The sequence below is a fragment of the Sesamum indicum genome, linkage group LG12 (genome assembly GCF_026168435.1).
Source record: "Sesamum indicum cultivar Baizhima isolate 11 linkage group LG12, ASM2616843v1, whole genome shotgun sequence".
NCBI classification, from domain to species: domain Eukaryota; kingdom Viridiplantae; phylum Streptophyta; class Magnoliopsida; order Lamiales; family Pedaliaceae; genus Sesamum; species Sesamum indicum.
In genome coordinates, this window is record NC_142668.1 from 15,069,614 (window position 1) to 15,093,026 (window position 23,413).

The 23,413-nt window shown below is 36.1% G+C and overlaps 4 protein-coding genes and 2 pseudogenes across 4 annotated transcripts; 1 reads left to right on the forward strand and 5 right to left on the reverse strand.

The window, feature by feature from the left end:
• The first annotated feature begins 3,691 nt into the window (after window positions 1-3,691).
• LOC105175260 (cytochrome b561 and DOMON domain-containing protein At4g17280) lies at window positions 3,692-6,121 on the forward strand. Its single transcript, XM_011097647.3, has 3 exons — window positions 3,692-4,579; window positions 5,176-5,430; window positions 5,560-6,121. The coding sequence occupies exons 1-3, from the start codon at window positions 3,974-3,976 to the stop codon at window positions 5,887-5,889; spliced, it is 1,191 nt and encodes a 396-aa protein (XP_011095949.2). The 5' UTR covers window positions 3,692-3,973; the 3' UTR covers window positions 5,890-6,121.
• A 121-nt stretch (window positions 6,122-6,242) lies between these two features.
• LOC105175262 (inositol monophosphatase 3) lies at window positions 6,243-9,357 on the reverse strand. The gene is made up of 12 exons (XM_011097648.3): window positions 9,198-9,357; window positions 9,019-9,074; window positions 8,846-8,896; window positions 8,417-8,497; window positions 8,188-8,291; window positions 8,012-8,096; window positions 7,543-7,597; window positions 7,414-7,457; window positions 7,103-7,171; window positions 6,899-6,999; window positions 6,773-6,829; window positions 6,243-6,558 (listed from the first exon to the last, which is right to left on the reverse strand). Exons 1-12 carry the CDS (start codon window positions 9,208-9,210, stop codon window positions 6,462-6,464), a joined length of 813 nt encoding a protein of 270 aa, XP_011095950.2. The 5' UTR covers window positions 9,211-9,357; the 3' UTR covers window positions 6,243-6,461.
• A 986-nt stretch (window positions 9,358-10,343) lies between these two features.
• On the reverse strand, window positions 10,344-15,575 carry LOC105175263 (Mo25 family protein). The gene is made up of 11 exons (XM_011097649.3): window positions 15,073-15,575; window positions 14,493-14,654; window positions 14,178-14,296; window positions 13,408-13,482; window positions 12,721-12,814; window positions 12,089-12,148; window positions 11,681-11,749; window positions 11,374-11,472; window positions 10,886-10,930; window positions 10,689-10,791; window positions 10,344-10,598 (listed from the first exon to the last, which is right to left on the reverse strand). Exons 1-11 carry the CDS (start codon window positions 15,193-15,195, stop codon window positions 10,522-10,524), a joined length of 1,026 nt encoding a protein of 341 aa, XP_011095951.2. The 5' UTR covers window positions 15,196-15,575; the 3' UTR covers window positions 10,344-10,521.
• A 2,634-nt stretch (window positions 15,576-18,209) lies between these two features.
• Window positions 18,210-18,828, reverse strand: LOC105175264 (cysteine proteinase inhibitor 5). Its single transcript, XM_011097650.3, has one exon. It carries the CDS (start codon window positions 18,776-18,778, stop codon window positions 18,401-18,403), a length of 378 nt encoding a protein of 125 aa, XP_011095952.2. The 5' UTR covers window positions 18,779-18,828; the 3' UTR covers window positions 18,210-18,400.
• Window positions 18,829-20,759: 1,931 nt separating this feature from the next.
• On the reverse strand, window positions 20,760-21,116 carry LOC105175265 (cysteine proteinase inhibitor 5 pseudogene; annotated as a pseudogene).
• An 875-nt stretch (window positions 21,117-21,991) lies between these two features.
• Window positions 21,992-22,360, reverse strand: LOC105175407 (cysteine proteinase inhibitor 1 pseudogene; annotated as a pseudogene).
• Window positions 22,361-23,413: the final 1,053 nt, after the last annotated feature.

Genomic DNA, 23,413 nt, shown 5'->3' on the forward strand with positions numbered 1-23,413 from the left:
GCTGTGGATTAAGTCAACTTGAGCTAATTTCCAACTCCCATCAATTAATGATCAATCCAATATTTTTATTTGATTATTATATATACAAGGACACAATTAAACCTAATCACACGTACAATAGACAAAATACATCCGACTACCCACATTTTGTACGTATTTTTATTTGCAATACGTATGTTTCATTGGTTATGAGTTTGAATTATTCTGAAAGAAAATTGGAGAATAGTCAACATTGATTAATAAACATTGAGGGCTTGATTAATGAAAAGATAAGTGAATTTGTATTCACCAATCGCAGTCCAACAGCGTAACACCTTAATTATCTGGATTTGGGGGAATTAAATTTAAAAAGAAAAAATTGTCCACCATAAATAAGCACTCATTCACAATCACAAACCTCAACCAATCCAAAATGCATCTAATGATTCAATCAATGTAAAGGATTGACCACAAAATCTGAAAATGCAGTAGAATGGAACCACAAACACATGTGCGTGTGATATTTGAGGAAAATGGGAGAAATGTATAAACATTTGGATATTGCAATTAAATTAAACGAGGATAACAACGTTGGAACACGGCACCGCCGTTCGGTCTGAGTTTCACAGTGCACATTTGATGATATGCAGAGATAGAAAAATGGGGCGCAGCGGGCAGAGCCCATCACTAACTGAGCCCCCACCTCTACCAAAGATATTATGATATGCGTAGTATGCTGTACCTGTTTATATATATATATATTTAGAATAATTCCCCCAATTTTTATATGATTATATGTAATTTTTTTTATAATTTAAAAAATTACACCATTGTGGTTTATTTTTTTCTAACAAATAAGTTCATTAATTAGTCAAATTCATCGAATCTGCTGATACTAATAAATAGAATCAGAAAAAAAAAATTCATATTAACATTTGATTGACTTATTGCAAGTCAAATAAATCTTTTGTGATCAAATTAACCTCATACGCCTCTATACTTTAATGCATGTGATGACGTATATATGTACCGTTATAGGGGTGGTTTAGTTTCAGAAAAATTGTTTAACATGCAATAACTCAATAATAAATTAATCGAGGGTAAATATTATTTTTTGTTTGATTTTTTTTATTAATATTAGCAAATTCAATGGATTTTGATTAACAAATAAACTTATTTGTAGACGGAAATAAACCTCATGAGTGCTAATGACTTGGATTGACAAATAGTGAGTTTCTGAAATTCATGCCTAACATCATATAAGTGCATTTAATATTATTTCCAGGCATCAATCATCAATCGTCATCCTCTCCAAACACAAAAAAATATAAAAAAAACAAAGAAATGTTGACTGTTAACAATTAGAAGAGTATGCCTGAAGCCTGACGGTGACAGTGGAATGGGGAGCCCATCCGTAGGGAACGCCAGCCCCCATTACGGTTACAGATGGCCCATTTTGAGAGTTTGGGTTGGTGGCCATCTAGTGGGAGAAGAGGGCTAGGCCCGGTAGTAAGTCCTTCAATGAGCCCATCAGAGTCATAGTAGTCGTCCCGAATTTAGATGAGTATGTTGGATATATGCATAAAAAAGAAAAAAATAATAGTAGCGCGGCAAAACAAGTCATGTGATTGTTCCAGAAATTGTGGGAGTAGTTGAGTGTAGTTAAGCGATTAGGAGAGAGAGAATTGGAAACATTTTCACGAAAGCTTAATTGAAATGCCACTGCTGACTGCCCTGCTTCTTTACAATTCTTGCCCCTCAATGCAAATGCAAACCTCTGTTTTTCTCAAACTCAATATTTATTGCGCCCATCTTGTTGATATTGGTGTCAAAATTATGTGATTTGTGTTTATTATTACATCTCAAAATTATTATATATATAAAATAATATTATATATTTTATCGTAATTACATATAGTAAGAAAATAAATAAAATAAAGTTTAAAATCAGAAAAACTGCACCGATAGAGAGTCATGGCACTTGTCGCTAACCTAAAGTCATAATTGCCTCTTACGTGCATGTTTTAAAGATTGACCATGACTTTAGTTGGATGATAATCTTACCTAACTCGACAAATACTAATAAAAATATAATAATAAAACAAATGAGGCGGCCCTCTGAATTCCGATCAACATTGTCTGTCTTATTTATGAGTTTCAGAATGGGTTTCGTATTTTCTTCCGAACTGATGACTATGACTTCGTTTTTATACTGGTTGTTTAATTTCTAGGGAGGTAAGGCGTCATGCTTACGCAATAGTTTCGTGTAATTTCATCAGCTGCTATAGTTAATGAAGTCTTTTTCATGTGTGTCTGCACCAAAGATCTCCAAGATTCGATTATTGTTAGACCTTTTGTTATCATTGTCATCAACTTAATTTGGTTGTTTTTGACATTTGTCTCTCACAAATTAAGATGACTATAATGTTACATCAACAACATAAGACGCTGTTAATTCTAGAAAGAGAGAGAATATGCAGATACAAGTTACTAAAACGACATGCACTACTGACATAAAAATTAGAATTAGGTGAAAAGAATTTTAATCTTCTCGAAATTTGCATATGTGCCTGAATAGGAGGAATATGGTTTGCAATGATTGTGGTATTTATGAATTAAATACGATGAGGCAAGTAAGAATCAGACAATTAAAACATGATAATTAATGAGGACATAATCAAGCAATGTCTACTAATTGATCAAACCTCAATTACCACAAACCCTTCAACTTGTTTCTTTATGTCTTTTACACATATAGCAACCCCACCTTGCTCTTAAAAATACTTAAAATCACGTTTACGTCCCAATTATTCTTGTGAAAGATATGTCATAGGGTTGTATTTTTAAGGAGGATTTGAAAAATCAATTTTGATTCTTTTTACAAAAACCAAAAATAAAATAAAAAAGCAAAAACGCGCACAAGATTATTGATGAGTTGGGAACGATCCAACTGCGGGAAATTGCATTAACGAGGCTGGATGAGAAGTTGGATTTGGTTTGAGCAATGTAGGGTTCCAGCAGCTACATGGATATAATATGTATATGATGCACCTAATCCCACTTGTCACACAGTTTGATATGATAAAAAGATTAGTTAATACATGTTCATGAAGTGGTTATATATGAACTCAATTATTTCCTTATCTTTTTACTGTGTCATGACTTGTTTCTTGGTTAAAATGGTGAAGTGGTTAGCCCTCAATAGTAAGCTTATGTTGTCTGTTTGATACTGTATACCTTAAACATCAGTCGAGGAATCTCTTTCCCCAATATACAATGGGATTTGACCAATGAAGGAACAAGAAAATACTATTAACTAAAAGGTGAGTTGAAAATCAATTATAACATGTAGTATGAATTGAAAATTGGTAATTTCCATTTTGAGGAAAGCCCATCATGGGTTTTTTGTTCCATTGAGGTGACAAAGGTGATGATGATGATCGAGTATAGTCATGTATATTTCATGACAGTTTTCACATGGTAGCTATGATTGTTTGTTCAGAAAGGACCAATGGGAGTGTAATAAAATGAATGATATCTCTGTACCGAATGCTCATGATTCAAAGGCTATATGCATGCTCATCTCCAATGAGAGGGAAGTCTTTGACACTCCCAAGAAAAGAAGTTGTACAAGAAAGAAACTAGAAAGGCCCTTTGCATTATAGTATAATTACAGTTGAAGTTAGAGCTGTATTGGTGTGAGAAGAGAAAGGTGGTTGAACCCTTAAACACGGAGTGCCAATTATGAGACAAAGCTTGAATTTCTTTTCTGCGACAGAACTTTCCTTTACCAAACTGTAACTACTCATGTCCCACACTTCAGCATTTACTCTATAATTAAGAGCCTTCTGTCCCTCTTTCCATTTCCCCTCAAGAAAACATCCTTCGTTCACCAATTCAACATCAAAACCTCAGCATTCTTATGTTCTTTTACCACCCCAATTCTTGATCTGTTTTTTCTCAAAAGCTACAAGTTCAGACACCTACAGACAGAATGTTTAGAACTGTTTTGATCATCTCTATTCTCTTTTCTCTGTACATAACATCCCATGCCCAATCATGTGCAAAGTACAACTTCGCCAGCAACCAGATTTTCAGTTCCTGCAATGACCTCCCATACTTGAACTCATTTCTTCACTGGAACTACGATCAATCTGCCAAAACAGTTAAAATCGCCTACCGGCACACGGGAGTCTCGTCCTCCAGATGGGTGGCCTGGGCTATTAATCCAAGTGGGCAAGGCATGGTTGGTGCACAAGCACTTGTGGCTTTCCAGAAGTCTGATGGCACGACGAGAGCCTACACAGCACCTATAGCTGGTTACCAGACACAGCTGCAGGAGGGAGATTTGAGTTTCCCGGTTTCCGATCTATCGGCAACTTATGCAAGAAACGAAATCGTCATTTTTGCTACACTGAAGCTTGATGGCCTTAATTCTACAGTGAATCAGGTGTGGCAAGAAGGGCCACTTTCAGGGGATTCTCCGGCGATGCATCCTACTTCTGGCCCTAATTTACAGTCCATGGGGACTTTAAATCTTCTGTCAGGAGAGACAGGGGCAGCAGCTGGAGCTGTGAACTCCAGAACAAAGAAAAAGAACGTGAGTTTGATTTCGAAGCAATATTAAGTAAAATTAACATGAGTCAAGTTATTTCAGACATGGTGCTTCTTATCTTTCATATGTTGATGGTTGCTTGAAACTAGTTTCCTTGCCGTGCTCTGAGTTGTTTATGATGATATCTTAAACTGGACGTGGTCCTGTTCTTGTGCTCTCTTGCTTAGTCCGCTTTCCCAATTACACGATGTTTCATTCGACAATTATTACTTATGTTTTAAAAAAGATAATAGTGCATGTTAGGAAGATCCTAGGATTTGCAATTAGGGTGTCATTATTATGATCTTGTTTTCTAAATTAAACATAGAAAACGATAATACTGATCCTTTTCCTTTTGTAACAGTCTCTCTGTGATCCAACTATCTAAAATAACACGAGGTTTAATTGAAATCAAATTCTTTTCTTGTTGTAGAACTGCTAAATGATATAAATCCAGCAAAACATTTCTATTGTTGTAACACATATATAGAAAAGACATTGTGAGTTATAAAGTGATCGTCCTTTTGTTCTGAAATACACCATTGCGTTTATATATGTAAAAGCAGTATAAAATATCTGAAAACGCTTTGGTGAAAATACAGATTCATGGGGTGCTGAATGCAGTAAGCTGGGGTATCCTGTTGCCAATTGGTGCTGTGTTTGCAAGGTACCTAAAGGTGTTCCCTTCTGCCGACCCCGCATGGTTTTACCTCCACGCAACATGCCAAACCTCAGCCTATATCATTGGAGTTGCGGGATGGGCAACCGGTCTCCGTCTAGGAAGCCAGTCTCCAGGCGTTCAATACACGTCCCACAGGGTAATCGGCATTATCATCTTCTGTCTCGGAACCCTCCAGGTATCATCAAATTCTTTGATCCAAAGTTGCCAACTCTAGTTCATGTTTGCATATAAGAACTCTTTTCCCCTTGATCTGCCTACATATCTGGTTAAAGTGAGATCATAATAAGGTTTTGTTTGTATATAGGTGTCTGCTCTGCTTCTAAGGCCGAAAAAGGAACACAAATACAGATTCTACTGGAACATCTACCACCATCTGATCGGATACTCTGTCATAGTCCTAAGCATAATCAACATTTTCAAGGGTTTCAACATTCTAAATCCAGAGGAGAAATGGAAGAGAGCATACATTGGTATCCTGATAGCTCTGGCTTTCATTGCTGCAACATTGGAAATCTCCACGTGGTACATAGTCGTCAAGAGGAAGAAGTCTAGCAGGCCGCACAAGATGCCAAACGGGGTCAATGGAACAAATGGGCACAATGGATATGGAGCAAGGGCACAAGATAGAGTATGAAGCGGATGATCTCTTAATACTTTCATATATCTAAACTTGTGGGATTTGGTTCTTGTTTTTTGCCCCAGCATTTTATGTTTCTGTACCTACGTGTACTTGGAGGTTTGATGGTTAGAGACTGATGCGAGTTTTTTCTACCTCGTTTTCCCTAGTATTTATGCAGATTTTGTGTTGGACAGTATTGTTTCTTTGGTATATCATACATTTTTCCTTCTCATTTACTATAAAACAATCTTCCTACTTTTTCTTTCTGATGTGTACCAAGCATAGAGGCGCTGGGCCAACCATGCAAGACAGTTCTCTCATGAGAGGAAGCATGGCGCAAAATGCAAGATTCATAGCTATGCCAACCCTTCATAAAATCTGGAATCAACCAGAGTTGAGAAATACCATAAAGAATTGTAGCCTTATTGATTTATACAAGTAATAGTATGGCATGGCTCTAGGCCTCAGCCAAGAAGAAGAATCGGCGAATACATGTACTCCCAATAGCAATGCTCTTTAATGTTACAACAGGTCTCAGCATAATGCTTTCAGAAAGTAGCATGAAACTTAACTGGTGTGAAGTTTCCCTATTCCGACTGTCGCAGTGCCTCGATAAATGCATCCTTTAGTAAAGGATTTGAAGCTGCTACACGCTGAGAGGTGATATCGAAATCCTTGCCAGAGCTGTTGCAGAGAAACAAAACATGACCTGGGTATGTTGTTGGCCGTTTTTATATGTTAAAGTTTGGTGCCAGCACCAGTGGCGCAGATGAGACTCAAGTTGATGTTTGCCTAATACCTAACTATGAATGCTTACTCAACTTAATGACCCCATTTTCCAAAACCTCAGAAATAATTCATCTATTCAAGTCTTTAGAGTTTGAGGAGAACGACTTACGGATCAAATACAAGTCCTCCAGCTTCGGTTACAATTACAGCTCCAGCTGCTACATCCCTAAACAGATGACCCAACTTCAGTAATTTATGAGATCATAGCAAGATCAAAATATTTTCAAAATCTTACCAAGGGCCACCAAAACCTTGTTCGTAGAAGAGATCAAGCCTTCCACATGCAATCCCACAGAGATTTAATGCACAAGAGCCAGTCATTCGAAGGGACCTAACCTGCTCAAGTGACAAATCATACCTCAGCTATTTTGGAAGTAGCAGAAATCGGAAGAGAAAGAACCACTGGAAACAATTGATATGAGACCACTCACTGGATTACCTTGAAAAGTAAGCTATTGATCCTATTTGTACTGGCGTCCAAAGTGGGCTTGTCACGATTTGTGCCAGCCTGTCATTTCCATTTACACATACCAGATAAGATTCTTACAACTAAGATTAGGCTAATAAGTTTTCAATTTTAGAAAATTTACTGAAACGGCATAAACAGACACAACAACTAGCAAGTAAACATGGCGGCAGCTAGACCAACCAGCAAGTTCCATAAGTTCCTCGCTGAACAATTAAATGCAGACAATAAACAAATTTTCTGCCACCCAAAGCATGGTTTCATCAATATGCTTAGCTAAGTACCTCTGTGACAAGAAGGGACTTCACCAGTTCAGTTTGAGAAGATGCTGCAAAAACATATAGTAGTAGTGGTCTAAGCAAACCATAAAACTAATGTTCATAAGAAAATATATAAATGAAGAAGTATCTTACCTTTGATGGGTTTTCCATTGAGGAAAGCACCTTTCCCACGAATGGCAGTAAAGATCTACATATTGAAAGGAAAATTTTATCATCCACTCAACGCAAAATCTGCTAGAAACAGCAATCTATGCATATAAGTTCTTACACAGAAAGGCAGGAAAGTTGTGCCAAAAAGGAATTACAGAATGGAAACGGAGCCATTCATCACTTGAATAGATATCATATTTTTTATTGTCAATAAAATTCACTTTATCAAGATGACATAACTACTACAAAGAATAGGAAACAAAAAACAATAGCATCAAACCAGTAGCTAGGATTGCAAGAAGAAAGATGCATGCTGTGTGGCACCTAATGTCTTAATAATTGATTTTCATACTAGCAATTTGCTAGAGTTCTGTACTCAAAAGAAACAATGTAAGAAGTTGCAGGAAGTTAACCTCCTAGTACTCATCACTTAGAAGCTGAATGATCTTACCTCATCCATTATAGGGTTATAAACCACACCGACTGTTGGAACTCGTTCAATTGTGAGCCCGATAGATACACATACAAATGGAAACCTGCGGTTCATCACATTCTGATTACTATAAGCTCAACAAGAACATTGAGAAAATTTTTATGTATCAAATGAAATAATTATCTGATACTTGCCCGTGTACAAAGTTAGTTGTCCCATCCAGAGGATCAACAATCCAAGTTGGTTCATGAGTCAATTCAGAGGCACCACAAGCAGCAGTGGTTTCTTCCCCAATGAACTAAAATAGAGGTAAAAGTCAAACATGAGAACCAGGTAACTGAGAAGCATCCAACTTGAAAACAGCAAGCAACAGTCTCAGATATTATTCTAGAACAAGACATAATACCAAAATATGTTGCTAACCTTATGGTCAGGGAATCGTTGTTTGAGAAAATTGAATACAAGTTCTTCACAGGCCTTATCTGTCTCGGTGACCAGATCCACCTACACATATTAATGATTGTTACGCATCAGAAATAACCAAGTATATCGTCACAGCACAGTCGAGCAAACAGAAACATGATAAAGTGCACAAGTCTCTCAAAATTCCTTTAACTGGTGTTCCCTCCTCAGTCCCTATTCTCATTGCAAGATTTCAAAATCAAGAACAATAAAAAGGAAAGCTGCCCCTGAAGGTTTCAAGGTATTTCCGGCAAACTCCAACATCCAATCACGTTAAGCAAGAGTCATCAATATATGTAGCAGATTATAAAACCCAAATCCTGACTATAACACACACATTCTTGACTATAAATTTACCAAATTCATAAAATCAACAAGTCAAGATTTTACCTGGCCTTTGTGCTCCACATGCTTAGTCTCGTAGAACCCAGAACGAATAATCTGTAACCCAATGAGTTTTGAAATAATTAGATCAATGAAAATCACATCAATGGGCGCCGCAGGAAAGCATGAATACAAGAATGGTGGCAAACATGAACACAGGATTTCAGAGAGAATGCCACCTCTCCAGCTTTCTTGGCAGCGTCCACCGCTGCGGCCAAGAAATCTTCCAGGGAACCTGAAATTCAAGAAAATCATCAAGATACTCCAACATCACAATACATGTTAATGCACGCAAAATATACCAGCAGAGAGTTTGTGTTTGTGCGCGAATTTCAATAAAGAAAGATTTATAGCATGCCTTGTTGTGCCATTCTTTCGGTTTCTTGAAGATTGGGTGCGGATTAGAGAATTTGATGGTCGGAAGCTTTCTATTTCACGCAGCACATGAACCAAAAAAAAGAAGCCAATGATTTCATTTATTTGAAGAAAAATACTTGGATTTTGTTTACATTCACTTGCCCATTCTCTCACTTGACAACTTTTTCAGTAACTGCTGGTACTTACGGCGTCATTCAGGCCGTCATATTCTTATTATTATATTTAATTGCCAACAATTAATTCATTAAATTGCCATCAGTTTTCCTCTTTATAGAATATAACATGATTCTAATTTAGCTTACCCCCACCTTTGTATATAAATAGATATTATATATGTATCTATATATTATTACGAGATTTTTTCCTTTGTAACAATAAGGTTTTTATTAATATATTAGCAGCAGCCAAAGTCGTTGGAATCCCCCCACTCCCCAATTGGTTTTCCCTCTTGGAACTGGGTATGTACCATGTATTGGTAAACGTTCCACGATTAGGCAACGGCGGTTTACTGATTTAATAGTCCAATTAATTGGTAACTACTTATTTCTAATCTACCAAATAAACAGGAATGCTATTTTTAGTTTTTTTTTTTTTTCTGTGAACCGTGTCCTTGTGTCATGTATTTAACAAAATTGGTATACATTCACATCTACCTACCCCGCCCCCCCCCCCCCCCAAAAAAAAAAAAAGGGCATGGAGTTAGACATTCAAAATCGTTATCTCACAGAATATGCTGGTGCATTATTCGAATCTAACCTTGAGAATCCCCCACACAATCACAAGCACACAAGCCAAGATACCTCATTCTCCGCCAAACTATGCATCCGTGAAACGCCAGAAAGCTTATAAGCATCATATATTATCCTAGCATCCAAAATATAGAGAGAACATTCTCGATTCTGTCTTCCACACAATTTCTCATCATCTTAAACTTACAGGCACCTAAAGTGAATATGAGCCACACAGGATATTTTAATCATGGACTCAAGAATATAAAATGGAGATGGCAAAAGCATGAATAACATACATAGTCCGCCCTCCCCACAGTTCCAACTTCCTCAACAAATTTTAGAAGACCCCCTTTTCAGAAAATAATATCAGACATTCCATAACAGCATCAGCAGAATATGGGATAAATAGGAGATGAAAATGAAATTGAGACCAGAACTTTCCCCATTCGTGTTCACAATATCGGGCCAAAGATGTATTAATTAACAAATATATATGGGAAAAAGGGAAGCACAAACTAGTATTTACTCATACAACACTGCCATGACAGCAGATGAACTAAATTAGAGCTGAACTCATGGCCGTTCTTTGGGCTCAAGTGCGGCAATTTCTTTGACGACTTGAGCTTTATCTGCCTCAAACTGTTCATCCTCTGTAACAAAAGGAACCAAGACTCAGACACAAGTTCACTGGGAACAAAGAAGATTCTAGGATTGTCAGCATTGAAGACAGATACTCGTACCTTTGTCAGTCTTAAAATCAGCAAAGAGGCGTAGAAGCTTGCTTCTATTCGTCACAAGGATACCAACAATGTCCGGGGGCTTGTGCTGATTAGCAGCAAATAACTGCACATATTTGTGCCGAGTCCGAACAGACAATATGAGGAATAAATCATTTCAACTATCTGCTGGAAGCTTAGCGCAGGATCTAGGATGGTACCTTAAAAACATGAAATGCTTCAATCTGAATACTCTTGCTCGACTCCTGGCAGAAGGCAAAAATTTCAACAGTGAATACATGACTTAGTAACAGTGAGATAAAACAAGCTCTTTTTCTGATTTAATAAGAGAATCACAAAAGACAACAGGAATGAGATAAGTTCCATTCTTATTTGTTAACTTAATATCGGAAGGGGATGTTTAGGATATGTTAAATCCATCAGCATCCATAATGAAGAACCAAATAGGCCTCTGCTATGGTTTATTACAGAATCCTAAGCATTGCTGCATCCATGATCATTCAGCATAAGAAAGTCCACTTCCAGTATCCCCAGTCCAAACAGATTTGCCAGTTATTTAGTTATCTTGAGATTAATTCCAAATGAAATGATTTCATCTTCTACTAATTTTCTTTTCCTAATTGTCCAATTATGCACAAGGCCAGGAGGAAGTGGGAGTTGAATCTAAAAGCCAAGAACGTGATCATACTCTGAGAAGATTCATGAGGATCCTCAAGTTGTCCCTTGAGCAAACATATCGAGTCATTACAGCTGAATTTGAACGATCCAGCAAGATATCTCCCAACAGCTGAAAGAAGCAAATAACAGCACAATAACAACTCAGCTGAAAAGATGGAACCCCCATCGAAGCATAGAATCATGCAATTTTTTTCCTTTGCACCCTTAAGAATTTGTATTGTAATCAGTTGTTTTCACAGTTTGACTGGAGAAGGGGTCTTGGTTCACCATATGAGATGTCCCCATGTATACTCAAAAGAGAATGGAATTGACATTACCTTGACAGCTTGCCTTCTGGTGATGTAGTTAGTAGATTCAAGCAACTTCGAGTTATACTCTGCAAAGAACTGTTGATGACAAAGCATCAAGCAAATCAGAATGGAATGAGGAGCTCACAGAGGAATCCAAGAAACAAATCATTTACTTCTAGCTCAGACGAAAGAAGTTAAATTATAGGGCATAAATAGTTTCCTGAGAGCAAAAAAATGAGCATAATTATCAAAAGTATTCAGAAATGATTAAAGAAAAGGGAGCGGGTGAAAATTAATGCAGAAAGCAAAAAATAACTTAATGACTACACCAGAGGCAAAAACACATTAATGAAAACCGGTTTTTAACTCATTAATGAATGCGCATAAAAAAGAGTATCAACGATTAGCAAGCTATTGAAAAGCAAAAATACTTACCCAGTCATAATTTTTGGAAAGAAATTCAGCTACAGTTGACTTATGCCTAGTTAATAGTTCCTGCAACAGGATGTGTAACCTGTCAGCGAACTTCAAAGCCACAACACATAATGGAAATTGGAATGCAACCGGGAAAATGAAATTAATAAAGAACATGATACCACTATCCCTAAGCCATCTCCTAGTTTCTCTTAGATACCATAATTTACATGGTCAAGGTTTTAGAAGAAGTGCCTTTTTCGTTTTGATATCTAAAAATGCAAATTAAATGTTCAAGGTTTCAGTACTGTGCCTTTTCATTATGAGCATCAGGAAATAAATAAAGAATCCCAGTCAGTTCAGAGCCAAATTTCCCATTCTTTAGATGATACAAGCAGCTGAGGCACATGAGAAATTTGGTCCCATTTTGAAGAAAAATTGTTCTCAAATATTATCCCAAAATAAAACTGACAAGGACATTCGCAACAGAGGTATCCAATGAAGAGAGATACAGAGTGAAATACTGCTCAACAATAACATAGAAGACAACTTCATAGTATGGATAATATAGCAGAGAGGAGATCAACCAACAAGTTGAAATAGAGAAAGAGAGTAATCATTAAATTATTAATACTTCAGAAAGAATATTCAACCTTGAAAGTGGCAGCAGCATCTGAAGCAATGTCAAAATTCGGGAGTTGTATATAATCAAAAAATTTCTTCATATGCTCTGATTCCAAAACGTACCTATAGACCAATGCAGATTGTAGAACTAGTAAATGAAACATTAATATCTGCAGTAGTTCCGTATCATCTCAGCTTATGCACGGAAACAAAAAGGGTACAACGCGGTCAATTATTCTTAAAGAAATTTTGAGACACCAAAATTGCAGAATATGGCCTTGGTGCATCCATCGATGTAAGCCAGAGAGTTTACATCAAACAGAAGAAGAGTTAATTTACTAATTTTCTCCTTATACGGCAAACTAAAGCTAATTTACACAGCTCCATTTGTTTATGTACACATATTCTCCCTTGTGCCCTGAATTTTTCACTGTTTTATTTAAAGTCTAGGGAGAAGAAAAATCATTTGATCCATTCATACAGTAACCAGACTACACCTAATATTATACAAATTTTCAAATGACAACGAGATTTTTTTAAAAAAAAATAACACCCCATCCCCTCTTTACTTAAAATGAATATATCAACATTATGAGATGTTAGGTATCCTGATTCACCTGAAGGAGACCTCAAAATTCATTAATTCTGGTCAAGTTTCTGTTGAAACTTTAATACATTACACAAGAAAAGAGCAAAGAACTGAATAATCCACTCACCTCGCAACACTTTGGTGGCGTATGCATTCCCTTAACATTGCACCATAGTGTAATGCAAGATCAGTATTCTCGTAACTGGTGGCCAAATAGCAAAGCAAACTAAAGTCACCAAACTTGCTAAACAGATTTTCCCTTTGAAAAATTAGAAATTAAAAAGGAACACAAAACACCACCGAACTGCTGATTTACAAATAACCACATTTAATGAAGACTTTCTTAATGAACATACAAATAAACCAAGTCATCATCCATAGGACAACATGAGTCATGATCCTCAAATCTATACATCTTGATTTTTGAATTCATGAAATTAAACTAGTATTATCCAGCAACCACAATTTTTTGAGGAATAACAATATACAAGGGCCTTTGCAAACATAAAAAGAAAATGCAAATCTCTGTTGCTCTGTGAGAAGGCAGATATACAAGACAAAGATAGTACCAGAGAAGGTTGAGTGAAGGAAATTGTCTGTTCACTTCCCCTAACAAGATAACACAAAAGTATGCTGCCTCTTGACCTAAAAAAGTTGGAGGAAACGGATTTTGACTGAACTAATATTTCAGCAAGGGAAAGGCATTACAGTTTAATATGATTAAATCCTCCCATTTCAATTGTCATCTTTCAAATACTTTTTTTAACTGCAAAGATAAGCAAAAGTATCAATCTCTTGTATAAAATTCTAAGTCACAATTCCAATTGGAGTCTTAAACCTGAGATTTACTTCATTTAAACATCCAGAGTCTACTGCAAACAAAACTTTCATGCTTACCCTGCTACCAAGATATCCATGAGATCTATGTTCTTTTCCAAGTAATCACAGGCAATCAACCTCGACTGAACCTGTTGCCTCTGCAGATTTGCAACAACCTGTGTAGCATCTTTTCGGGTCTGCAGCAATACACAATTATCTTCTCAATTATCATTTTAAGAAACACACTGCAACCAAAAAATGTCTACAACATTCAAAACAAAGAGTTATATAATATAAGCATCGTGTCCAAATTCAATTCAAAAGCAAAAGTTATTTCATCAAGCATGATTCTGATAATTTGTGGCTTCCAAATACAAGATCGTTAAAATTTACCTCTAAGTTCAACTTGGGAAGACATACAATTAGCAGCCGAAGAGTGTTCTCTCTGAAAAACTCTTGTGTCAACTGTGCACAGGCTTCCGCAACAGGCTCAGATTCACTGTCCCCATATAGAACTTGTTTTAGGTCTCTGACAAGTTTGCTCAACTCCGCCATCTACAAAGGACGAAGAATAAAAGAAGACAAAGTAGACAGCATAAGTAGCAGAACAAAGTAGTATCAACTAGTCTACAAATTCCGATTTGATGCAACGACGTGAAGCAAACAGTTGAAACTCGCCCTGTAGATTCTCATCAAGCAAACGCATCCACCAGGACCATCGCAAACGTGAGAATTAAAGTAAACAAATGAATATACATCAATTACACTAGACTAACAGCCGAGAACATGAAATAATCCCAGAAAGATAATAATTAAATAGTACATCAAATCAATCTTTACTAGCATCGGACTCCACCACAACTTGCAACAGAACTACTCGCTTTCTATCCATATTCCATCACAATGTCCACTACGAGCACCACCAGATCCAGACAGAAAGCACATAATGCATAAAAAAGTAAACAGAAAAAACCTTCTCGTCGCGCTTGCTCTCCTTAGTGTCGGGGCCGCCGCGATCGACGAAGATGAGTAGATCGCGCGTCTGCCGCACCAAATCGGCCGGAGTCTTGGGCTTCGACTTGAACAAAGCCTTCATCCTGGCGTTATCGGCGCCGGCGTCGATATTCTCCGGCAGCGGGAGCCTCCGGGCCACCGACTGCGACGAGGCCCGCTGCGCCGCCGGCTGGCCTCCGCTTGACAAACACCCTCCTATTTTGGATACTTGTTTAAATCCCCCAGGTTCCCCTTCAACGATTTGCTGAGTAGCGCCTAGGTTAATTTGATTTTATCAATCCTTAAGTTGGGGTTTTGGATTCACTAAAACTGATTTTTCGGGGTATTATTTACCAGAAATTTTGGGGGTTAAGGGTAAGAAGGAATCCTGGGGGATTTTGAATTTTTATTTATATATGTGTGCGCAGTTGGCTGATGAGGTTCATCTTGTGGCTCACCTCATCCCTATTCACAGTCTGGCCACCTTGTGTGTGGTTCTGATTTCTTCTGCTATTTTATACTCATTTTTTACCTACTAGACCCTGTTTGGGTAAAGATATTTTGAAAAGTTCACTTACTTTTTCAAAATCAACCTTTTTTTTTATTTTAATATCTATAACATTGATGTGAATAAAATAATTATTATTTTCATCTTAAATTACAAATGTAGAAAATAATAATAATGATTATCTGGTAATTTTAAATTGATTATACCAAACACAGGCTAGATTATACCAACAATTAGACCATTTCAATCATTCCAAAGACATCATAGACCACGCCTTGTCACTTTCGTCCGGATTTAATTGGTAATTATCGTCCGGATTAGGACACTTTCACCAATCAAACTAAAACACCTAATTTGTAAAATTTTATTGTAGAAACCTTACTTTACCTTCGGACCAAGCCGTAATCCAAATAAGTAGGATACAATCGTATGTTCTATACATACTTTATGTTTTCAATTTTTTTTATAGATATATTAGAATCATATAAATAAAAGTGGTACGTTTAAGACATTCAAGTCCGCCACGTAAGCTATTTAGTAATTTCTTGTTTGTTTATTGTTTTAATGTATATTTTGAATGCAATTTATTATTGGAATAAGTACACTCTTCTCCTCTGAGATTTTGTGTAATTACACACAAACCTCATATGGTTTGGGAAATGACATCTAGTACCCTTGAGATTTGCTTTCGTCAAACAAATAAATCCATCTTTAGTCAAAATTCATTAAATTTGTTGATATTAATAAAATAAATTGAATTTATTGACTTATTATTGATTTATTGTAAGTCAAATAATTTTTTTCGAGCTAAACTACCCTTGTAACAGCGAAATATACCTACTCATATGCATTAACACGTGAAGACATATGAGCACAATTTGATTATAAAAAGATTTATTTGACCTCTAATAAATCAATTAGGGGTTAATGTAGATTTTGTTTCAACTTTTTTATTAACATCAGCAAATTCAGTGAATTTTGTCTAACAGAGAGATCTATTTGTAAGATGGAAGCAAACTTTAGGGGTATTAGATATAATTTCTCAAACCACATAAAATTTACATGTAATTACATCAAATCTCATATACGAATAGAAGTGTAATCATAAGTATTAATTTGACATCTGGATATATCAAAATATATAACAGATGGTTCCACTGTCCCTTGCAGAAAGAATGAGGCATCCAAGGCAAAGGTGTTTCTTTCTCTACTTTTAACACATGAAGAAAATAATAATAATAATAAAAGGGAATGCATATTACAAGTTAGGAGGAGGAGGAGGCTTTCCAATCCACCTTTTACATTCACATGTATTCTTCTCCAACTTTTATTACTTCCACAACCCCTCCTACTTCCTTTTCAACATCTCCATCTTCTCTTTATTTCCTGGCCTCTCAAACTCAAAATCATGACCACCTCTCTCACTTTTTTTCTCTCTAGCTTGGATTTGCTGTAGAATATTCCTTCTCGAAATATATACAAACAATTATGCCGTCATAAGGGTCTTTATGTCAAGTAAAGTTTTAATCAGCCTAGTTTCTCACACAATCAGTCAGTCAATCACTCAAACCCTCGTGTGTTGATTTAGTTCTGAATTAGATTTAACAAGCCAACAACACACGCATAATACATACTAGCAATACAAGGTAATCAATGCACATAACTTAAAGGAATGAACACAATCTTACATTAATCACCAAACAAAAATACAAAAAATGCCTCAAATTTACAGACACACACAAGTCTTTGTGCAACTATGCAGGCCAAAATAACATAAAACCATAGGGTGAACAACCCTTCAACTACTGGGCTAACAGAATAAGTTAACCGAGAAGACCAACTGATTGGATATTTAGAGTTGAGGAAATGAAGCCCAACAACAAATTGAAATCCAGTTTGCTATGCAACAATTAAGTCTGAGGGGATGGGATGGTAGAGTTTTAGGGGCTATTGTGACCCAAGTTAGGTACATACATCTTTCTCCAACGTTGCGTGTACTGATAATCATAAAAATAACTAGTGATTAGATAGGCTTCTGTACCTCTAAAACGTCGATAATAGCTATCAATTAATGTGCACTGCACCCTTCAAGTTTTCTTAGGTAAGATTAAAATGATTTTTGTAATTTTTTCAAGTTTTGCTGCCATTCACACTCTATAAGATTCAAGGTAAGAATTGGCATAATTACTAATAATTTTTATTATTTAAAAAAATTATTTTTAATTATTATATAACTTCTAGAGAGTGATGTGAGAATTACTATTTTGTTCCTGTTATTCTTTTTTTTAAATGAAAATGGATAGAGTAAATAATTCATATGACATTAGCAAAAAAAATTATTTTTAAAAAAGTTAAAATATATATAAATTTATAATTTATAATTAAAAAGGTTAATTTTATCAATTTACCATTAGAAAAAATCATAAATGGTTCATTATTAGAAATTAAGAAAATATTTATAATTTTTAAAAATAAAATAAAATTTTAAAAATATTATTGCAAGTTACCCTAAAATTTATTGCAAAGTTTCCCTTTCTTCCTTTGTTCTGTCAATATCAGATACATGGATAGATTCATTAACAGACATAAGAATGGACAACCCAAAAAAAGAAACAAAAGGAAACCAACTGTAATTGATAGTTCAAGTAAATTCCAAATTACAAGAGATGAAAACTTCTCCAGATTTATTTATGAATCATCACATACTCAACTCCACACTTCCATAAAGCATCATATGCATAAATACATCTGAATATTTAATTTATAACCAGCAGCCACCACCATTGCCCTAAAATCTCCATTAACCTTTAATTTCTTCGAATGACAAGAGCTTGCGGAATTTCTGCCATGGCTTGTCCCAAACAAGCGCCCGGTATTGCTTCGAATCGGCGGCGCTGCCGTCCTTGACGGCGATATCCAGCCGGTAATTCGTGCCGGCAACCACTTGCGTTTCTCCCTTTACCACTGATTCAAAAGCAAAGGTCGTTTTAGCCTCCTTGTTGTGCTCCGTCACCGCAAAATTTGCGATCGCAACAACCTCTGGGTCTTTCGGGTTTTCGATCGGCTGCCATCCGCCGACGATGTTTCCCCTTTTCAAGGCGGGGGAGGCTTCGTTGAGGGCAGAAGCCAGCAAAATCGCGAGGAATACGCAGAGAAGCGAGAGAGATTTATGCGCCATGTTCTTTTCTTTTCCCTTGAGCAAGTGGTCAGGTGAATTGAGGGTTGGGGTGGTCATTATATTTATAGGGGCATGGCCCGCGGCACGCGGAAAACTGCCTTGATGATTACTACGTCGCCGTATCAGTGTGGTAAGTTACAGATAAGCCATTCAAGCAACTTTGGACAGGTTACAAATTCACAATAATAGAATTATGATGATTTTAGTCTTAATTAGATTTGGATGTTTCTATGCAATTTTTTTGTGATTATCGAAACACCATAATTGAAATCTATGAGGAAATGTCTATTATCTGGGCCCTGGGGTGTTTGACCGTAATCACTCAATTTTGACCAAAAAATTTTAGTTATTAGAATTCGAAATTATATAGTAATCTAGAAAATATTTTATTGATTAAAAGATCTCATCTATTCTAAATTAATTAGGAATTTACTTTGTATTTATTTAAAAATTTACCCATCCAAAATCTTATCTTCACAATATGGATACTAATTAAATCCTATCAAAAAAATTAAATTTTGATTTTTTTTGTTATGATAATATATGGTTAATTACTTAATTGTTTTTTAATAAAGAGATTCAATCTATTTTATAAAAGTCCTTTTACACTCTTTTCATGCTGAAATTATAAAAATTCACTTCGTCTATAAAGGGAGCCCAACTCGTAAGAAACCCAATAAATTGTCCAAAAAAATACATGACACCCAAGAGACTTCAACCTCAAGAATTCCAGAGCAACTCTTAAAAATAGGTTGTGATAGGAATCCAACAGTATTCTTATAAGTTTAGAATAAGGAATGACTAGGCAGACATCTAAGTACCAACGTGTTTTTATGGACGGTTGATAGAAAGTCATTCAACCACCTGGTGGAGGGCTGGCCACATAATTTGTGAAAAGGTCCAACAATTTGGGCAGATCAACTCACACATCCCAACTACTCCTAGAAGTTCGAAAATGTATGCTGTGAGGAGGCTTAACCGATCTCAAGTCCTCAATAAAGCCTAATTCTCAAAGATTTTCCCCAACCTCTTCCAGATTCCATATAAGTTTATCCGTAGCAACCACTAGCCCAAGTCTCAAGGGGATCATACTCTTTCAAACGGCAAGAAACTATGGCTATAAAAGCATGTTTTTTTGCTACAACAGGAGGTAATGTTTTCATAACATCCATAATCACAAAAAAACACTCACTTTTCTACTATCAATTATTACTATATTTTTTGTTATATTGTATTCAAATTTTTATACTTTTCTTTTTCTAGATTGCTTATGAATTTAAATTTTGGAGTGCTACCGTAATTTTTATAAAAATTTAAGTCCAAACAATTTTCATTTATTTACTCCTTTCAACCATTCAGTTGTTTCGATTTATTTGGTTCTCAAAGTTTCCTTTTATAGGTTTCATATTTCTCTTACTTTTTGTTTGCGTTAACGGTCTCAATCTTTCTGTCATATTTTATAGGATTTTTATAACAATATTAGAATTCTTTTTTATACTTTTTTTTCTATGGCGCGTAAATAATTTACTGCATCCTCCAAAGTTCAATAATTTTTCGAATAATATTTCAGAAATTTTAATATATAGTATATTCCTTTTTATTAGTAATATTTAACTGTTCCCGATAATGTTTATTTGTTTCACTCTATTTCATATTTCACAATATTTTGTTTTTTAGGTGTATTATTTAATTTATCATTTGATGGTAGAAATAGTTGACATCCTTCCAAGGTTTCCAATGCAACTACTTTGTTGTAGAGCTTTTTCCTTTTGGACAGTGAAGATTTATATGTTAATGAATTTCATTAGTATTGATGATTCACATAAATGTGTGGATATATGAGAAGTGAAAGACGGAAAATTGAAGTAATGGTGGTTGCCCTTAATTTAAACTTTGTAGTCACCATTATCTTCCTTATTCTTTGTAAAAATACATGTGAATATATATGAGCGCAGCCACCATCAACGCCCTAAAATTTCCATTAACCTCTAATTTGTTGGAAGGAAAGGAGTTTGCGGGATTTCTGCGACGCCTGCTCCCAAACAATCGCCTGATAATACAGCCTCACACCGGCGGGGGTGCCGTCCCCGGCGGCGATAACCAGCTGGTAATTAATTCCCGCCACCACCTGCTTATGTCCCTTGACCACATCTTGAAAAACCAGGGCCGAACCAGCCTCCTTGTTGTGCTCTGTCACCGCAAAATTTGCGATGTCAACCACCTGTGGGTCTTTCGGGTTGATCGGCTGCCATCCGCCGACGTTGGAGGCTTCATTGAGGGCAGAAGCCAGCAAAATTGCGAGGAATACGAAGAGAAGCGAGCCAGATTCGCGTGCCATGTTCTCTTCTTTTCCGTTGAGCAAATTGTTTGGTTGGTAGACTGATAAGGGTGGGCTCGGTGGTCCTTGTATTTATAGGGGGTGGGGGGCTGCACGCGGGAAACTGCCTGCCCTGATGATTACTGTGTTAGTGTAAGTTAGAGATTTGCCATTCATTTATAAGGATAAGATTATGATGATTTAATACTTAATTAGTGTGGATTTTTCAATGCAACTTTTGTGTAATTATAGACAGGTTAGAAATTTTCCTGAATAAGTTTATGAGATTTATTCTTAATTGTAGTTTGATTTTTTAATGCAATTTTGGAGATTTTTGAAATTATCATAATTGAAATTTTATTAGGAATAATTATACTCAGAAGGAAAGTTGGTAAATTTTATTAAAATGTGATATTTTTTATATTTAATGCAAAATTACAATACTATATTGATTCCACACTAGATATTTTTTTTTTATAAAATTGGTTAAAATCCATCCATCATTGACAGTAATTTTATACGTGGGTAATAGCTAGCATTAAGTTAATTAAAATGTAATCTTTTTACACTTTTATTTAGAATGTATGAGAGGATTTAAGAAATCCCCCAAGAAGTACCAATGATGTCTTTTTAGCCTGATGATTAAGTTTAAAATTGAGGTCTTATAAATAAGTTTCAAGTTATGGATTTGAGTCTTGCTAAGGTATTTGTCCCAAATTTATGTGGGCTATTGTAATTTATTTATAATTGTTAGTCATATTACTGTATTGTTGTATTTATATATGGTTGTTACTTGTCAGTATATTATTGTTTAATGTATTACGATAAAATATTGTAATTTTATTTAGTATTATTAGTTAAAAAGAAAAGGAAAAAACCTTACATGAATTAATTTCCTATTTAGTTGCAACTTTTTGAAACCTAATAAGGATGTTGAGATGTTGCCAAGGCTTCTCATAAACGAGAGCGAGATAGTTGGCTGGAGAAGTGGCATCCACGGCCGACACAACAAGCCTGTAAATTCGGCCCCCGACAACCTGAATAGCTCCACTGATCACGCTTTGCAATTTCAAGTTGGTCTTGGCCAATTTATTATGTTCCCTCACCGCGAACTCAGCGATTTCTAGCACTTTGTGGTCTCGTGGATTGGAGATTGGGCGCCACCCGCCGAGACGAAACAATTTCTGCCCCTCGGAGGTGGCTGAGGCTATAGAACCAGCCACCAATAGGAGGACGAAAACCAGAGTGCCAGTTGCGTGAGCCATAAGCCGTTATTATTGTCTTGCAAGAGACTCACGCACGCTTCTTGGCCCTTTGTGTAATACTCCAACACCTATTCCGTTTCAGTAATTGTATAGGACCCTTTAATTTTGAAGCATTGAGAATTTGAACGATTTATTATGTGAAAATGCGATTTATGTATCCATTATAAAGAAAAGGAAAAATAACTTGTACATCTCCTAACCTTTATATAAATTGTTGTTGTATTCTTTTGTTTTTAAATTATATATACCCCCAATAAAAATAATTATCCCTAAAGATGCCGTTGGAATTAATGCGTTTTTCTTCATTTTTGTTGGCAATAAAAAAGTATTTGCCATCGAAATAATAGGAAAATATCCATGTAATTAACAATTGGAAGGAGACATTCAACAACTCCACTTGCAGCCTTAATGCATATGTAAATTAACCACAGTCACTGTAATTATTACAAGTCCCTCATATACGCCTACGATTCTAACATCAACACATCATTGGTTTTCAGTGAAGAACACAAGTTTCTTGCTATCTTTATCGACCAACACCTTTGCATCATAGTCATTCAACTGGTTGTTCTGATCTGTCGCTATAATGTCAAAGCCGTAGGTTGTTCCTTGTGCCGTCTCGAACAATACTGCCTCTAACAAGGCGGTGAAAACCAACTTGCCATTATTGATTTTATTGTATTCATTGAGCGCAAACGTTGCTAGTCCTACCACATTGGGGTCCTTTGTGTTTAAAGGGACGAAACCATAATCAGCACCCGGTGACGGGGAGGGTGCAGCATCCGGAACCAGGACTTTCCGGCCGCCGGTGAAGGCGGCAGAGACCCCAAAAATAGAGGAGGCCATCAAGAAAGCAGAGACCATGAGGAAAGTGAAAGATTTTATGGCCATTTTGGAGTTGGGTGTGTGGAATAGGGGTCGTTTGGTTTGGTATTTATAATGTGTGTTGGGAGGGGTAATAATTTTGGGTTCCGGATTCGGAGCACCAAATTATACATGGATTGGTAAGTTCACAGAGATTCACTGTTTGTTTCTTGCAAGTTTTTAGTAATC

Coding starts and splice junctions, on each gene's coding strand:
- LOC105175260 (XM_011097647.3), top strand. CDS start 3,974: ATGTTTAGAACTGTTTTGATCATCTCTATTCTCTTTTCTCTGTACATA. Junction 4,580..5,175: donor CCAGAACAAAGAAAAAGAAC/GTGAGTTTGATT, acceptor GTGAAAATACAG/ATTCATGGGGTGCTGAATGC. Junction 5,431..5,559: donor TCTGTCTCGGAACCCTCCAG/GTATCATCAAAT, acceptor GTTTGTATATAG/GTGTCTGCTCTGCTTCTAAG.
- LOC105175262 (XM_011097648.3), bottom strand. Junction 7,458..7,542: donor CAATGGAAAACCCATCAAAG/GTAAGATACTTC, acceptor ATGTTTTTGCAG/CATCTTCTCAAACTGAACTG. Junction 6,559..6,772: donor GGAGGACTTGTATTTGATCC/GTAAGTCGTTCT, acceptor TCTCTGCAACAG/CTCTGGCAAGGATTTCGATA.
- LOC105175263 (XM_011097649.3), bottom strand. CDS start 15,195: ATGAAGGCTTTGTTCAAGTCGAAGCCCAAGACTCCGGCCGATTTGGTG. Junction 12,815..13,407: donor CGCCACCAAAGTGTTGCGAG/GTGAGTGGATTA, acceptor ATTGGTCTATAG/GTACGTTTTGGAATCAGAGC. Junction 11,473..11,680: donor CCAGAAGGCAAGCTGTCAAG/GTAATGTCAATT, acceptor TGCTTCTTTCAG/CTGTTGGGAGATATCTTGCT.
- LOC105175264 (XM_011097650.3), bottom strand. CDS start 18,778: ATGGCGCATAAATCTCTCTCGCTTCTCTGCGTATTCCTCGCGATTTTG.